Here is an 18,637-nt window from a genome sequence, read left to right as displayed (position 1 = left end):
TCCTGTGAGGTTGGTTGATAATGTTGTTCAGGTGGACTTTTACTTGCTGCTTTTTTGCCTACTTGTTCTCTCAATTATTAAAATGAGTATTGAAATCTCAGATTATAGTTGCAGATTTATGTATTTCTCATAGTTTTATCAATTTTTGTATCATGTATTTTTAAGCTGTATTATTGGAGATTTAAACATTTACCATTTTTTCTTTTTGTTTTGTTTTAATTTTTTTCAATTACAGTCAACATTCAAATACCTGAGTTTCAAGTGTACAACATAGTGGTTAAAAATCTGTGTAATTTGCGAAGTGGACCCTCCCCACCCCATTAAGTCTAGTACCCACCTGGCAGCATACATAGCTGTGACACTATTATCGATGATATTTCCTATGCTGTACTTTATATCCCTGAGACTGTTTTGTAACTGCCAGTTAGTACTTCCTGACTTCTTCACCTCTTCCACCCAGCCCCCCGAGCTCCCTTCCCATCAGTTTGTTCTCTTGTAGCTATGATTTTTGTGTCTTTTTTTATTGTGACCCATTTATCATTATGAAATTACCTTTATTTATCCATGGTGACGTTCTTTGCTCTGAGATCTCCTTTTGTCTGATACTAATATAGCTACTCTATTTTTCTTCTGACTGGTGTCAACATGATGTATCATTTTTACAATATGTATCCTTAACCATTCCGTCTTCTCAGAGTTAATACTGTTCCATTCCACTTAAAGTGTACAATAGGAACCTTGTGATCATAAACCCTTGTGCCATTCTGTATGCTGCAGGTGCTGTTTATATTATATTAAAATGGTTAGAAGTCCCAGATCACAATTTTAATATTAAGAATTTTCTGTTTATTCTTGTTTGTATTGTATTTAGTTGTGGTTTTCTGCATAATTTTCTTCCCTAGCTTTTGTTAGGTTTCTTACATGTATAAATATATGTTTGGGAAAATTTTGGCTATTACTTCTTCAAAAAACTTTTCTGCCCATTTTGCCCTTTGTCTTTCTATAGAAGTCTCTACTAAGACTTCCTGTTTTTTCATTCATTATAAACATTTTTCTTTATGTCCTGAGGTATTTATTAGTAGTGTCTTTAAAATCACTGTTTGCTGGTTCCAAAATCTGCATCATGTTGTACTTGGCCTCTGTTGAATATATGTGTTCGTTTGTTCTGAGAATTGGTCACATTTCCCTCTTTCTTTGTGTGCTGAGTGATTTTGTATTGAATACCAAATATCGTGTATGTTTTGTTCTCAAGACTCTCTTCTGCTATCTAATTTCTGAAGAGGTTGGATTACTTTTTGATTAGCCAGTAATTTGGACTCCAACCACAAACTGGCCTATGGTAGTCAGCCATTCAGAACTCAGTTGAATTATTTTTGTCTTAGCATCAAGTCAGCCCTGAAAATGCATAGTTCATTATTCATAAGTTTATACATACTGGCTTGGCTGAAGTCAAATGACTTTGATGAATTTTTTAATATTGTTTTTTATATGTAATAAAAGACACATTTTTCATTTTCACCAGTAAATTTATTGATATGGATATTTTCAGTATGTTGGCTATCTCCTGCTATTGACTTCTAGTGGCTAGAGGCCAGTGGTGCTGCTAAACATTTTCCAACGCATAAGGCAGCCCCACAGCGAAGAATTAATTTGGCCAAAGTGTGAGTAGTACCAAGAATCTTTGCAAACCACTGTTGACACGTTTAGTCAGTCACAGTATCTTCTCCATACACTGCACAAATCTTTTCTTGCATTTCTGTTGCATTTTCACCTTTCTTGAAATCATGAAGCATAATATGCCAAAAATGTTGTGTATTTTCTCCCATCTTCAATGTTAAAATGGCTGCCCCCAAATTCACCAATTTTGATAAGTTTTTTTTTAAAATGCATGTTGATATGACAGCTGTCACAATACAAATTAACAAAATTGTTTTGAATGAAGTTAAAGACAATTAAGTGCTACTAGAGCCATTATACGGAAAAAATGCAACACTTTTTGGGCAACCTAATAAAATTTAGGGTTCCCCCTTGCTAAAATTTTCTCTCTCTGATTCCCCCCCCCCCCCAAGTTCTGGCAAAGTCTGTCTCCTCATTCTTCAAGCACAAATACTTGTATCATTTCTGTGTTTTACTTACCTTGTATAATGCATATTGGGAACTTCCCTTGGGATAAAAGCCATAAAACCCTAAAACTGATCTCATCATTTTTTTAAACATGAAATGAAAGTTTGGGGTTGAGTGAGCTGTAAAGACCCTCACTGCTCAAAATGTGTACACTTTTCTGAAAAATTACATAGAATTTTTGTAATTGGAGAAGAAAAATACATTAAAAGACACAAAACTAAAGATGTGGCATAATTTGATATTTGTCATTAGGAAAAGCAAATAATATGTTTACATGAATGAAACACAAGAAAATTTTTACTATACTTAAGAAAACAAAAACAATTATGACTCTTTCTTAACGGGTACGTACTACTTTGCCTCTGTTCTTTGAGAGCTGCTCTTTATGTTTGGGTGGGGAGAGTGGTGGGGAGAAAATGGAGACAAATGTACTTGAACAACAATATAAAAAAGAGCAGCCTTGTTATCAGGCAGCATTAATCTAGTTTTGTGACCTGATCTAGTTATCTGTGGACCTGAAAATCTTCTTTCTCTGCAGTAGACTTGGGATTTCTGTCTTTGTAATCTAGGCTTCAGTTTTAATTTCAAAGACCAATGAACTGGAATTTTGTGTGAAATATTTTTTCTTTATACACACAGCAGTTTTTAATGATTACTTAGGTAGTAAATAGTGCTACTTTAAAAGTATTTTTAGGGCTGGAGAACGTGGAGAAGACAGAGTGCTGGGGGTTATCTGGCATTACTATGAGAGTTTTTCACTGGAGAATCATTGATTTGTTGTCTTTGTACAATTTAGGCAATCACTGAGGACGATGCTGCCTTTTTGCAGAAGAGGGTGGTAGAGCTAGAGAATGAAAAGGAAACCTTGCTCCTTAGTTCCACAGAGCTGGAGAAACTGAAGGCTGAGAATGGTGCGTATAAATAAAAAGTGTAATTGTGTCTTCTTAACCTACAAGTGCCTCTACTTTTATCACAATATGTATGTAATTTATAGATTCTCTTATTGCCTGATAATAAAAATCTTAGATACCTGAGCAGGTGGTTATCAAAGATAGCATCAACACACGTTAAACAATTTGTACACGATACCGATATTTACATTTCGCAGTTTGCGCTATAAATGCCGCAGGATATCTGTATTATTACACTCACTTTGGAGTGGTCAAGGACTCTTCTAGGAAATACGGCCTAAATAGGACTTTACCAAGATGATGAACTTTTAAATAGGCAAAATGAAAAAAGAATGGAAATTCCTGGTAATAAATTTGTGAGATGAGGTAAGAGACATCAGTATAAATACAAGTTCAGAGGTGGAAACCATCTTGGGTTTTCCTCATGCTATACACAGCTTGGAACCCTCTTTCTTTCCTTTAGCTTGGCTAGTTCTTCCTCACCTTACAGGCCTCAACTAGGGCACTACCTTTCTCAGCAAGTTGGCTTTGATCCCCCAAAGTTGGGTTAAATATATTTTGTGCTTTTGTAACATCCTTGCATTCCCTTAACATTCCCTAAAATAATCTGGTTATATTTTATGCTGTATGATTTTCAAAGAAAAAGTTAAACTCTCTCAGGACAGGGCCATTTTTTGTCTTCTTTGCTTTATTCTTTAACAGGAACTAGAATTGTACTTGGCAAATAGTAGCTGTCTAATAACGATTTTTTGGATTGAACTAAATTTAGCATTTTATTCTGTTGGAATGTGTGTGACTTATTGGTAACAATGAAGACATACCTTCCTTCCATCTATTACCCCCTTCTCAAGGACCTTATGGTTTTAGTAGCATGTAATTAATAATGAGTTATTGATCTGTTTTATCCAGGATTAACTGACTAATATGCTTTGTCTTCTGAGTGAAAGTGAACACCAAGTAAAGTCTAAGTAGGGCTGTCTAACCTTTTGCATCTCTGGGCCACACTGGAAGAAGAGTTGTCTTGGGCCACACATTAAGTATACTGTGACACATAATCACAAAAAACTCTCATAATGTTTTAAGTAAATTTACAGTTTTATGTTGGGCCACATTCAGAGCCATCCTGGACTGCAAGTGTCCCGCGGGCCACAGGTTGGCCACCCCTGCAAGCCAGTATTTCCACCCTAGTCATTTCACGTGTTCCACTTAGCTCTAAACTAGGGGTTATACCTTTATTAGACTGTTGCCACCATTGCTGATACATAAAGAACGCCACAAATTCAGCTCATTATTCAACCCACTCAAAGCACTTCTTTGAGACCTTGATGATTATTTTGCAGTTTTGTGAACAGTACCTATCACTTTCATGTAGCTCATTATGGTTTAGAGGTGTGAGGTGCGTTTCATTCTCCTTGTTCTTCCCTGCAGAGGTCACTGCCTTTAAGGTTTTTTGTGTTAGTTTTAATGTCTGGTCTCATAGGTTACCTTTTTTGTATGTGTCCTGTTCTGCTTAACTCACCCTTTGCACTTTTCTACCACTGCACCCTTTCCTCAAATAATCTTTAGTGTCTGACCATATTGTATACTGTGTTGAATTCATTTGTTTCATGTTCATTCATTTAGTAAATTTTTGCGGTGCCTTTACTATGTGCCGGGCACTAATCTAGTTGCTAAGGATACTACTCTGAGCATATTAGAAGAAAGACAGGCCATAAACATGTAAATAAATAAGAAAACTTCAGAGAGTGATATGTATTAGGATAAAAATGAAACAGGTTACTCAAGTGTGCCTGTGGGAAGAAGAAAGGCGGCATTAGAGTAGTCAGGGTAGGTCTTTATGAGAACTGGAAACCTGAATGTGATGAAAAGGAATAGCTGTGCAAAGAGGCTGAGCATTCTAAGCAGAGAAAAAGCAGTGCCGAGTACCCTGAGGTATGAATAACCTTGTATGTTTGCAGACAGAAAGAAGGTCAGTGTTTGGGGAGTGGAGTAAACATAAAAGGGGCAGTGCAAGAAGAGGGGATTGTAGAGTAAGCGGGGCTCAAACGATGAGGGCCCACGTAGGTTATGTTTAGACATTTGGATGTAGTATAAACAATACACTGGGGGGCGGTTTCTTTGCTGTATCTGTCCTGGCTTCTCAGAAGGAATATAAGCTCGGTGGTGGCATGTTAGTACTCAGTATTTTTATCCTCCAAGGTGCTACTACCCTTTTTAGATAGACATGTTAGAATATGGGGTAGAACTCAGATGACTGGATTCTGATTTTAGCTCTCTGTGCACTAGCTGTAGGTCATGTCATTTCTTCATTTCCTCATGTGGTCATTGTGGAGATTAGATAACTCCCTTCTAGTGCTAGAATTTGATGTCTTTATGAACATATGTAAAAGAACATTGAAGACATTATTAGTGCTATATTAATGCAAGATGTATATTACAAACATAGTATGGTTATGGATAAGTGAGGGCCAATTTACTGCCCTAGAAGTTCCAAATTGTGCTGTGGAACAAGCTGCTTCTTGTCACATGTTCTGGTGTCCTTTTACTTTCAAGCCTCCACGATTTACTCAGGTTAATTATTATCACGTAATAGTAGCAGTGTATCTTATATCTTCTCTTTTCTTGCCAGTTCTTTTTAATAAAATAAGCCTTTTATCTCCTCCAAACTATTTTGTCTCTTTATTTCCTCTTGATTATTTCATACATCTCAAATAGTCTCACACACAAAAGCATGCCTCTGGTTTTTTAAATACTCTACCTATATTTTAAGGATATTTATTTTGTGACTTTCAGAAAAACTATCTTCTCAGATTACTCTCCTGGAGGCTCAGAATAGAACTGGAGAAGCAGATAGAGAAGGCGGTGAGGTAAGTGATTCATTCTTGACATAACCAGAATAACCTCATCAAGAGGACTTACCTTCAAACCTAAACATTTCTGCAACTTCCTAATGTTGGCAGAGAATTACATTACTTAGAAAGTGAGATCTATTTAAGAAATGGGTAATGGTTATTAGTTCCCATATAATCTCATTTGTTTCTGAATATTTGGATTTTTTAATTTGCCCTGAACAAATAAAAATTGATTTGATAACCCATTTCTCTTACTGGGTTATTGATGCGGACACTGGCCCGCAGTGTCCACGACATTATGGATGAGACGAGACAGATTCACACAGACTACAGAAATCCTGTGGAGGAAAAGAGATGGCATGGCCACTGTCTCAGTGAAAGAGAGGGCTGGCCCCATCCCTTGCCTAGACAGGCTTTTATTGCTTTTTTTCTGGGCACATTACATTGAGGATGGTCCTCATTTACTATGCACAGGTTCCCTTTAGGTGGTTACCTTTTACAGAAAACAGAGGTGTTGCTAATTACATCAGAAAAGAAGGATATTTGCAAATGTAAAGGGAAGAATGGTTGAACTGGTTACACTCGTCCTTGGGAGGTTTAGCATAGATTTTAGGAAGTACTTTAAAGATATGCAGTAAAAGTTTGCTGCTTCAATTCAGGGTGAAGGAATTTTAGCAAAAGCAAGTCTCAAATCTGCCTAGATACAATGCAGGCTTGATTCCCCACGGGAGAACCTGTCTGTGGGTGTGGGTCCTGTGTGCAGGACCTCGCTTCCCACTGCCCTTTCTGAGTGGGAGCTGGGCTACATTTCCCACACCACGCAGCTTGGTCTCCTATAGGTTATCATTTCGTCTCAGCTTTTTTGCCCATCTCAAAAAGGTTCCTGAGTAAAGAGATTGGATAAAATCTCTAGTTCATCCCCTCCCCCTATCACTTGGTACAGTTTTACTAAGGATTATATTTAAAAGGGTATTTTTGGACAATGGTGCTTTTTATAACCTGAAAATTACTATAATGTGTGGTTCCTTAATATTCTGTTGATGTAAGATTACTGTTAGCTGTATTGTGGTTACTTAGCTATGTTCTCCCAATCAAGAAGTCAGTGATAGAGTAATGAATGGCCTTAAGAAATAATGTAACTTTTAAAAAAAAAATTTTATTATTATTCAATTACAGTTGTCTGTATTTTCTCCCCATCCCTCCACCCCACCCCAGCTGAACCCACCTCCCTCCCCCACAATAATGTAACTTCTTAACAGAAGTAACTGCTTACTTATTGTATTAGAGCTCTCCAGAGAAAGCAGAACTAATAGAAAGTATAAATAGAGAGAGATTTATTTTATGAATTAGCTCATGCAATTGTGGAGGCTGGCAAATTCAGAATATACGCAGTAGGCCATCAGGCTGGAGATCCAGGGAAGAGTTGCAGTTAAAGTCTAAAGACAATCTACTGGCAGAATTCCCTCTTTCTGGAGGAGGCCAGTCTTTTTTGTTGTTGTTAAGTCCTTCAACTGACTGGATGAGGCCCATCCACATTATAGAGGATAATATGTTTTACTCATAGTCTACTGACTTAAATGTTAATCTCTCCTAACAATACCTTCACAGAAACATCTAGAATATTTGACCAAATGTGGCCAAGCCAAGTTGGCAGTAATATTACCACCACACTTATATTCAATGCCTTTTAATTGGGCCATTGATGCTATGTTCACAAAATTATCAAAAGGAACTAAATTTTGAAAATTGTAGCATTATATGGATACTGACAAGGTGAAAATAAATTTTTTTGGCTAGGGAGTGCTTAATGTTTTAAGATGCCTAGTAGTTGTGGCTAGTAAGAACAAGATAACTTAGTGCAAAAAAGAAGAACAGATAAGAAAGATGGGAATCTGTTAAAAAGAAAGAAAGAAAAACAGAAGAACTAGAAGGGAGAAAAATAGGGAACAATGGAAAAGAAAATAAAAAGCACACATTGCGAAAAGAAGGGTGAATAAGATAATCCCTTGGAATAAGAGAGAATAGAAAAGTTTTCATAGAAAGTGTAAGCTCAGCTGAGAAGAGGCAGACTAGTTCTATGAGAATGGCTAGAAAGAGCTAAATTCTCTAGTGTTCTGCCCTCTCCTTAAGGGATGTCATTGATTTTTTTCTTTCTTTCTTTTTTTTTTTTTTTTAACTAGAGCCAAAAAGTTACTCTGTGTGTATCATAGGGAGCAGCATGGCAGGTAGTTAGAAAAGAGGAAATAAAAATACTTAGGGTAAGAAAGAGAGCCAAAAAGGAGTTAGTTATATTGAAGTCTTCTGGCAGAAGTGATGCCTGAACTGTGTTAGGTCTTTAATGTATATAGGGATGGATAAACAGGAATGTGACAGGCCAAAATTATAGAGGAACTTCTTCCCTGTCCCAAATACTGTTTCCAGTTTTGGTCTCTAGAAATGTGAATGTGATTAATTCAGAGAGCAGAGAGTTTTAAATGATAGGAAATAATGCGTATGAAAACTAAGGAGATAACTTTTCTTAAAATAATAAATAATTCCTAAATAATGAATTTTTTTCTTACTCATTGGCTAAGAATGATACCATGATGATTGCTAATATTCATTGAATACCTACTGTGTACCAGCTTCTGCTAGTAGATGGCAGAACTAAGATGTGTACTCAGTCAGGCTGCAGAGCTTGTACTCTTGGCCACTGCATTATTTGTAGTCTTCTATCAAATTGCATTTTTTTCTGGAAAGAAAAGGTGTTATTGATAAAGGTGGAGATTTTATTGTATACACTGTCCCCAAACTCATTTAATAAAATGCTAATTAAATTTACACGAGATTTCACTGATTTTGTTTTTCTAAGAAATTATAAATAGCATAATCAATAAAATGTATTTAAAAAAAGAAAATTATAAAAGTAATTTATGTGTATTGAGCAGTTTAATGCAGTAATCTTTATAATAATAATGGTTAATATTTTGTCAAACAAGTCCATAATTTCATACTTATACTCTAGCAAAACTCCTTTTTGATTATTTGATCCTGGTAATTTATTTTAGTCCATAGCAGGTCATTACTTGAGTAATGTCATTTTTTTCAAAGTTGTTTCATTATAACATTGATGAGATGCCTCAGGAATTTAACTCTTGTTTCTATCAATTAGTCTATGGTAAAATTGGTTTCATTAGACTTAGTTTTGCCACAGTTCCTAGAATTTATCGACATTGTGAGGACTTACTGTACTTGGTTGATAATATACTTGTCTGTTAATGGCTTATTTTAATGGATAGTTTAGTAAAAGGAATCCTATAACTTCCTCCTTGGTATGGGAAGAAACAAAAATTTAATTAAGTTCCTGCTTCCCTTTTCATTTTTAAGCAGTTCGTTAGAGAAATAAGTAGGTATTTTAATCTGAAATAAAATTTTCCAGGTAAGGAATATTTAGATGATAAGTTCCAGGTTTCCTTAGGTCTTATGAGTATTGCTTCACCTCAGTGCAGAAATGAGAGGATGCCCTTAGAGGTCCAATTTAGAAGATAAAAAGTAATTTTAAAAGGATTTAGCAGTTTTATGGTAGGAAGAAGGTTTGGCTGAAAAGTTTCAGGTTTTGGAAAACACACAAAATGCTATGTATTAGTTGGGCTGGTTCTCGTAAAATATTTGATGGAAGTTTTGTCTTTTTTACTTATTTTAAAACAGATCAGCATGGTTGATATTACCAGGCTCAATAAGAGCAATTCTTCTGCCGAGGAAAGTGTCCTAGAGAACACATTTTTTCAGAAACATAAAGAACTGTCAGTTTTATTGTTGGAAATGAAAGAAGCTCAAGAGGAGATTGCATTTCTTAAGTTGCAGCTCCAGGGCAAAAGGACTGAGGGGGACCCTGAGGTCCTTGACCAGAAAGAAATGAAACAGATCAAGAGTGAAGGAATACCTCCAGTCACAATGAAAGTATTACTTGAAGATACAGGGCAACTTTTTCTCCTGAAGTCAGATGAAGAGGGCCATCTTCCAGCACTTGAGAAAGAACAGATGAGCACTGAACATCAGAGTAGGACATCTGAGGAAATATCTTTAAATGACACTGGAATAAAATTGAAGTCAACAAAACGGTGTGATGTTGATAACCCCCCTTCTGCTGTACCAAGCATTTGTCAGTGTCACCAGGATGAATTGGAAAGGCTAAAAAGTCAAATTTTGGAGCTTGAGATTAGCTTTCATAAAGCAGAAGAAACCTATGGGGAAAATTTAGATGAGAAGGCTAAGGAAATAAGCAACCTAACTCAGTTGATTGAAGAGTTTAAGAAAAATGCCAAAGACACCAACACTGCATTCACTGCTTTGTCTGAAGAAAGAGACCGTCTTCTCTCTCAGGTGGGGGAACTTAGTGTGGTAACAGAACTGAGGGCTCAGGTGCAACAACTGGAAGTGAACCTTGCAGAAGCAGAAAGGCAAAGACGACTTGACTATGAAAGTCACACTACTCATCACAACTTACTTACTGAACAGATCCACAGTCTCAGCATAGAAGCCAAATCCAAAGATGTGAAAATTGAAGTTTTACAGAATGAACTGGATGATGTACATCTTCAGTTTTCTGAGCAGAGTATGCTGATTAAAAGCCTGCAAAGCCAGCTGCAGAAGAAGGAAAGTGAAGTGCTTGAGGGGACAGAACGTCTGAGGGATATCTCAAATAAGATGGAAGAACTTTCACAAGCTCTTTCAGAGAAGGAACTTGAAATAGCAAAAATAAATCAACTCTTACTAGAGAAAAAGAGAGATGTAGAAACCCTCCAGCAAACTATTGAGGAGAAGGATCAGCAAGTGACAGAAATCAGCTTTAGTATGACTGAGAAAATGGTTCAGCTTAATGAAGAAAAGTTTTCTCTTGGGGTAGAAATTAAGACTCTTAAAGAACAGCTGAATTTATTATCCAGAGCTGAAGAGGCAAAAAAAGAGCAAGTGCAAGAAGGTAAAGAAGTTATTTCTGGCCTTAAACAGACTTCTGACGAGTTGAGCCCAGCAGGGCTAATAAATAATGAAGAACTTCAGCATGAATTAGACCTTGTAAAGAAAGAAAGTGAGCAGAGAAAGAAAAAGCTCCAGGCAGCTCTTATTAACAGAAAGGAACTTCTACAAAGAGTCAGTAGATTGGAAGAGGAATTGGCCAAAGTGAAAGATGAATCCAGGAAAGAGGTCCCACTCAATGAGAGTAAAAGGAGAGAAATAGAGAAAGATAAAGAAAGTAAAGAGGACTCAGAAAAATGTGTCACTTCTAAGTGTCAAGAAATTGAAATTTCTTTAAAACAGACAATATCTGAGAAAGAAGTAGAACTAGAGCATTTAAGGAAAGATTTGGAAGAAAAGGCAGCAGCTGAAGAAGAGTTACAGGCTGTGATCAAACAGATGAATCAGAACCTTCAAGAGAAAGCGAGCCAAATAGATTTGCTCCAAGCAGAAATCAATGAAAACCAAGCAATTATCCAAAAGTTAACCACAGGTAACAAGGATGCCGGTGATGGAGGCTCAACAGAACCTGTAAAAGAAACAGTGGTGAGCAGTCCTCCTAGTGCAGGTGGTGGAGAACCCTGGAAACGAGAATTGGAAGAAAAAATATTGGACCTTGAAGAAGAAAAGGAGCAACTTCAAAAGAAGCTACAGGAAGTGTTAACCTCTCGCAAGGTGATCCTTAAAAAGGCACAGGAGAAAGAAAGACATCTTAGGGAGGAGCTAAAGCAACAGAAAGATGACTATAGTCGCTTGCGAGCACAGTTTGATGAGCAAAGCAAAGAAAATGAGAACATTGGAGATCAGCTAAAGCAGCTCCAGAATCAAATAAGGGAGTCTGTAGACAGAAAACTCCCAGGCACTGGCCAACAGGAACAAGGCTCTCCCACTCAAGATTTAGAAGAACCTTTATTCAAAGCCATGGAGCGGCAACCCGCTCAACCTGTCTTAGAGTTTGACTTGTGCCGAGACTGGCCTTCTCATCCTGGAGATGCAAATGCTGTGCAGGGCAATAATTCTATTGCTCAGATTCAAGCCCAGCTCAAAGAAATAGAGGTTGAGAAAAAGGAGTTAGAATTGAGGGTTAGTTCTACAGCAAGTGAGCTTACTAAAAAATCAGAAGAGGTATTTCAATTACAAGAGCAGATAAATAAGCAGGGTTTTGAAATCCAAAGTCTTCAAATGGCATCCCAGGAAGCTGAAGCCTGTGCAGAAAGCCTGAGGCAGAAATTAGAAAACAGTCAACTAGAAATTGCTGGATTAGAACGTTTAAGAGAATTACAGCCCGAACTAGATGAATTGCAAAAACTCATAAGCAAAAAGGAAGACGAAGTTAGATACCTTTCTGGGCAGCTTAATGAGAAAGAAGCAGCCCTAACTAAAGTACAGACAGAGATAATAGAGCAAGAGGATTTAATTAAGGCCCTGCATACACAGCTGGAAATGCAAGCCAAAGAACATGATGAAAAGGTAAAGCATTTACAGGTGGAACTTTGTGAAATGAAGCAAAAACCAGAAGAGATTGGAGAAGAAAGTAAAGCAAAACAACAAATACAGAGGAAACTGCAAGCTGCCCTCATTTCCCGAAAAGAAGCACTAAAAGAAAACAAAAGTCTCCAAGAGAAGTTCTCTTCGGCCAGAGATACCATTGAACGTCTCACTAAGTCTCTGGCAGATGTGGAAAGCCAAGTTTCTGCTCAGAATCAGGAAAAAGATACATTCTTAGGAAAGTTGGCTCTTCTTCAAGAAGAAAGAGACAAACTTATTATAGAAGTGGACAGATCTTTAATGGAAAATCAAAGTCTCAGTGGTTCTTGTGAAAGTCTGAAATTAGCGTTGGAGGGTCTTACTGAAGACAAAGAGAAGTTAGTGAAGGAAATTGAATCTTTGAAATGTTCTAAGGTTGCGGAAAGCACTGAGTGGCAAGAGAAGCACAAAGAATTACAAAAAGAATATGAAACCCTTCTGCAGTCCTATGAGAATGTTAGTAATGAAGCAGAAAGAATTCAGCATGTGGTGGAAACTGTGAGGCAGGAGAAGCAAGAACTATATGGCAAACTAAGAAGCACAGAAGCAAACAAGAAGGAGGTGGAAAAGCAGTTCCAGGAAGCTCAACAGGAAATGGAAGAAATGAAAGAAAAAATGAGAAAGTTTGCTAAATCTAAACAGCAAAAAATCCTGGAGTTGGAAGAAGAGAATGACCGGCTTAGAGCAGAGGTGCACCCTGCAGAAGGTTCATCTCAAGATTGTATGGAAGCACTTCTTTCTTCCAATGCCAACATGAAGGAGGAGCTAGAAACGGTCAAATCAGAGTATAAAACCCTTTCTAAGGAGTATGAGGCTTTGATGACTGAGAAGGACTCTCTAAGTGAAGAGATTAAAAATTTAAAACATCAGAGAGAAGGTAATGTGTCCAAACAAGCTAGCCTAGAGGCCACTGAGAAACATGGTAACCAGGTGCACATCATTGAAGAGGCAAGACAGTCTGTCCGAAGTGAAGCTAGTGAAGAAAGCTCTTTGCATGTGAACACAAGGCTCGAACATGTAGAACCCATTCTACCAGAGACCAGTGCCAGTCCTGATGCAAGTGAGAATGTCAGCTCCCATGATGAAATTAATAACTACCTACAGCAGATTGATCAGTTCAAAGAAAGAATTGCCCAATTAGAGGAGGAGAAACAGAGAGGAAAGGAATTTAGCCAGACTTTAGAAAATGAGAGAAATGCTTTACTGAATCAAATATCAGCAAAGGATGGCGAACTAAAAATGCTTCAGGAAGAAGTAACCAAAATAAACCTTTTAAATCAGCAAATCCAAGAAGAACTTGCCAGAGTTACCAAGCTCAAGGAGATAGCAGAAGAAGAAAAAGATGATTTGGAAGAGAGGCTTATGAATCAGTTAGCAGAACTTAATGGAAGCATTGGGAATTACTATCAGGATGTTACAGATGCCCAAATAAAAAATGAGCTACTAGAGTCTGAAATGCAGAACCTTAAAAAGTGTGTGAGTGAATTGGAAGAAGAAAAGCAGCAGTTAGTCAAGGAGAAAACTCAGGTGGAATCAGAAATCCGCAAAGAATATTTGGAGAAAATACAAGGTGCTCAGAAAGAACCTAGCAATAAAAGCCATGCAAAGGAACTTCAGGAACTGTTAAAAGAAAAACAGCAAGAAGTAAAGCAGCTGCAGAAGGACTGCATCAGGTATCAGGAGAAAGTTAGTGCTCTGGAGAAAACTGTTAAGGCCCTAGAATTTGTTCAAACTGAGTCCCAAAAGGATTTGGAAGTAACCAAAGAAAATCTGGCGCAAGCCAATGAACACCGCAAGAAGGCAGACACAGAATTAGCTAGCTTCAGGGTACTGCTCGATGACACCCAGAGTGAAGCGGCAAGGGTCCTAGCGGACAATCTCAAATTGAAAAAGGAACTTCAGTCAAATAGAGAATCAATTAAAAGCCAAATGAAACAAAAAGATGAAGATCTTGAGCGAAGACTGGAGCAGGTAGAAGAAAAACATCTGAAAGAGAAGAAAAATATGCAAGAGAAACTGGATGTTTTGAGTAGAGAAAAAGTCCACTTGGAAGAGACATTTGGAGAGATTCAGATTACTTTAAACAAGAAAGACAAGGAAGTAAAACAACTTCAGGGAAACTTGGATAGTACTGTGGCCCAGCTTGCAGCTTTCACTAAGAGTATGTCTTCCCTCCAGGATGATCGGGACAGGGTGATAGATGAGGCCAAGAAATGGGAGAGGAAGTTCAGTGATGCTATTCAAACTAAAGAAGAAGAAATTAGACTCAAAGAGGAGAATTGTAGTGTTCTAAAGGATCAACTTAGGCAGATGTCCATCCATATGGAGGAATTGAAGATCAACATTTCCAGGTAAAAAGAATTTTTTTTTTCTCTTCCAAAGATAATTGAAGCCAAAGAAAGTCTCCACTTAACATGGGCCTGATTTGGGCTTAAATTCCTCTAGAGGACATATTCTCGTGCCTTTCTCTCTCTCTCTCTCTCTCTCTCTCTCTCTCTCTCTCTCTCTCTCTCTTTCTCTCGTTCTTTTGTGAATGACTTTCTGCTACAATGGTAGTAACATGAAAAATTCACATCTGCTTCTCTTCCCATTTTTTAATTGAGAGATCTCCTAGATTTCTCCCTTTCTTTTCATTTCCATTTCCACTACTCTCGTCTGGCTTTGTTCCACAGTACTCTCGGATCATCGCTGTGGCCTCCTAAATGATAGCCTCTTTTCTCTTCCTCATATTCCACATCAGTTCATACTGTATAAGTGTGTTCGAGTCATTTTCTTCAAACTGCAATTTTTTGTCACTTATAATACCCCCGCACTTTACACTCCTCCACTTTTAGTAGTATCCTTCTTACTGCCTCTCACATCAGGATTATTTTTTTAAGGGGCCAGCCATTAGCTTGTGTAGAGCAAAGTAGTAGAAAGTATTATTTCCTGGAGTGGCAAAAACCACATCACTAAAATAAGCAAGATAATTTGGAGTTTATAATTTAGGTAAATTATATCTGCATCATTAGGTACAATATACCTTTAGTACAGTAATATATAAAGCATTCAGTAGAACTAATATCTTTTCATTAAAAAGATGAACACCAATTATGAATATTCATTTGTAGATCTGAGTACATGTTGTCGTATGTGTTTCTCAAGCACCAAGTAGTTTTCCTTTAAATCTGTAATTTATGACCTTTTCTCTTTTTTTCTAGGCTTGAACATGACAGGCAGGCTTGGGAGTCCAAGGCGCAGACAGAGGTCCAGCTTCAGCAGAAGGTCTGTGATACTCTGCAGGCGGAAAACAGAGAACTTTTGTCCCAGCTAGAAGAGGCTCAACGTCTGTATCACAATTCTCAGAATGAATTAGCTAAATTAGAATCAGAACTTAAGATTCTTAGAGACCAGTGGACTGATTTAAATAATTCTTTAGGAAAATGTAAGGAAAATAAAGAAAATTTGGAAGGGATCATAAGGCAGAAAGAGGCTGACATCCAAAATTTTAAGTTCAGTTATGAACAGCTAGAGACTGACCTTCAGGCCTCCAGACAGCTGATCAGTAGGCTGCATGAAGAAATAAACGTGAAAGAACAGAAGATTATAAGCCTGCTTTCTGCCAAGGAACAGGCAGTCCAAGAAGTTGTTGCTGAACTGCATCAGCAACATGATAAAGAAATTAAAGAATTGGAAAACTTGCTGTCCCAGGGGGAAGAGAATATTGTCTTAGAAGAGGAGAACAAAAAAGCTGTTGACAAAACCATTCGGCTCGTGGAAACACTGAAATCCATCAAAAAGGAAAACATGCAGCAGAAAGCTCAGTTGAATTCCTTTGTTAAATCCATGTCTTCTCTCCAGGATGACCGAGACCGCATAGTAGGTGACTACCAAAAGCTGGAAGAGCGACATCTTTCTGTAATCTTAGAAAAAGACCAACTCATACAAGAGGCTGCTGCTGAGAATAATAAGCTTAAGGAAGAGATTCGATGCTTGAGAAGTCATATGGATGATCTTAATTCTGAGAATGCCAAGCTAGATGCAGAACTGATCCAGTATAGAGAAGACCTGAACCAAGTGATAGCAAGAAAGGACTGCCAGCAAAAGCAACTCCTTGAAGCTCAACTTCAACAGAATAAGGAGCTGAAAAATGAATATGCCAAATTAGAAGAAAAGCTGAAGGAGTCTGAAGAAGCAAAGGAGGATCTGCAGGGGTTCTCTATTGCCCTACAGGAGGAGAAACAGTGTTTATCAAAAGAGATTGAAAGCTTGAAAGTAACTATATCCCAACTAAGGAGGGAGTTGACAGCCTTGCAAGAAGAAGGCACTTCAGGATGCTTTCAGGCCCAATTAAAAGTAAAAGAAGAAGAGGTACAGAGGGTAAGTACTACCCTTTCTTCCTCTCAAAAGAGAATTACAGAACTGGAAGAGGAATTGGTTCATGTTCAGGTGGAAGCTGCCAAGAAGGTAGGTGAAATTGAAGAGAAAATGAAGAAGGAATTAAAGCATCTTCATCATGATGCAGGGATAATGCGAAATGAAACGGAAACAGCAGAAGAGAGGGTGGCAGAGCTAGCAAGAGATCTGGTGGAGATGGAACAGAAATTACTCACGGTCACGAAAGAAAATAAAGATCTCACAGCACAAATCCAGTCTTTTGGAAGGTCTATGAGTTCCCTACAAAATAGTAGAGACCATGCCAAGGAGGAGTTTGATGAACTGAAAAGGAAATATGACGCCAGTCTGAAAGAACTGGCACAGCTGAAAGAAGAACAGGGCCTCTTAGGCAAAGAGACAAATGTTCTTGTTTCTAAAGCTACCTTACCAGTGAACTCCACTGATGGTGACAGCATTCCTTACCTTGAGAAACTTAACCAACAGCTTCAATCCAAAGATGAACAACTGCTTCACTTGTCCTCACAACTAGAAGATTCTTACAACCAAGTGCAGTCTTTTTCTAAGGCTATGGCCAGTCTACAGAATGAGAGAGATCACCTGTTGAATGAACTGGAGAAATTCCGCAAGACAGAGGAAGGGAAGCAGAGGTCTGCAGCCCAGCCAGCGACGAGCCCGGCCGAAGTACAGAGTTTAAAAAAAGCTATGTCGTCACTCCAAAATGACAGAGACCGACTTGTGAGTGTAGTTTTCTCTTTCTGATCTTTGAGAGTTTTTGAATTTTTCTTTTAATTTTTAAATAAAAGCATAAGCAGATTATTTTACGTATTATGTGGGCACTGCGGGACAGTGTTATATATTCCACAGGTTCTGCTTGGTCTTAGAGAAACACAAAAATATTTAAATTACTTAAATCTGACTTACCATTTAAAAAAAATTACAAATTTCCTTTACATAAAACTCTCCATTGGTTAATGGAGAGCTACTTTACATCTTTTACACACACACACACACACAGTTTCCAGAATTTGTCATACTATGTTTATGTGGCCAGTCAAGCTTTAATTGCAAACTGAACCATTTACTCATTTTCCTTTAATACTCAGCTTTTTTCCAATCAGAAAGAAAGATAAGGAGACTGTCTAATGCTAAATGTTGCTGCTGTTATTAAGATCCAGCAGTTTAATCCAGGTTTTCAGTTTTCAGAAAAATTCCATGTCATCAAGATTCAGAGGCAAAACTGGAACTGTAATGAGCCAAGCCAGGTTGTCAGGGGGTTCTGCTTTGTGATGTTACTATCTTCACTTTATCGACGTCTCTTAATTCTGTCAAGCCCATGTACTTAGGCTTAATACGAAGTAAAAGCTTCAAAAAAGCTGGATTTTTCTGTTTTAAAAAGTGACCTGTGTCCAGAATATAAAAATTCTAGTTTTTAAGATTTACCCTAATGGAAAGATCATTTCTCCTAACCGTAAAGTCTTAATACAGACTTTTTCTTTGTAGGTAATGGGTTCGTTTGTACTACACTTAATATCCAGTATTTATAGACAGTCTTTTTTGCCTTTTGTGCTCTGAACAAAACCCACCCTTTCAGCGATGGCTTTGACATCAGCACAATTTACGTATTTGTTTATATATTTTTTAATTGTTTCAGTTCAGCTGTCCTAGGAGCTTGACCTTTTGTCATTGCTTTCAGAATGCAGGTACAATAGGTCTTTTTATCAGGGCGGTATATACCTGAAAACTGTAATTTATAGCACTCAGGTACTGATTATCTTCTAAGTCAAAATCTTTTTCCTGGAAGCAGTTAGAATAGATTCTGAATTAACTTTCATTCAGGGAATTGGTTTATTA

General features: G+C 37.6%; 1 protein-coding gene across 6 annotated transcripts in view; it reads left to right on the top strand.

Annotated features, from left to right (window-relative positions):
* GOLGB1 (golgin B1) overlaps positions 1 to 18,637 on the top strand; it is an 87,468-nt gene that overhangs the window by 37,411 nt on the left and 31,420 nt on the right. For all 6 annotated transcript variants that reach the window (XM_024578014.4, XM_024578019.3, XM_024578016.3 and 3 more), the window contains 4 exons: positions 2,921 to 3,035; positions 5,829 to 5,902; positions 9,575 to 14,760; positions 15,610 to 17,521. In XM_024578014.4, the coding sequence (XP_024433782.2) occupies positions 2,921 to 3,035; positions 5,829 to 5,902; positions 9,575 to 14,760; positions 15,610 to 17,521 (7,287 nt within the window). The remainder of the gene's footprint in view (positions 1 to 2,920; positions 3,036 to 5,828; positions 5,903 to 9,574; positions 14,761 to 15,609; positions 17,522 to 18,637) is intronic.

The sequence above is a fragment of the Desmodus rotundus genome, chromosome 2 (genome assembly GCF_022682495.2).
Source record: "Desmodus rotundus isolate HL8 chromosome 2, HLdesRot8A.1, whole genome shotgun sequence".
NCBI lineage: Eukaryota > Metazoa > Chordata > Mammalia > Chiroptera > Phyllostomidae > Desmodus > Desmodus rotundus.
Note: the sequence above shows the minus strand (reverse complement) of the source record. Positions and strands in the feature narration are given on the sequence as shown.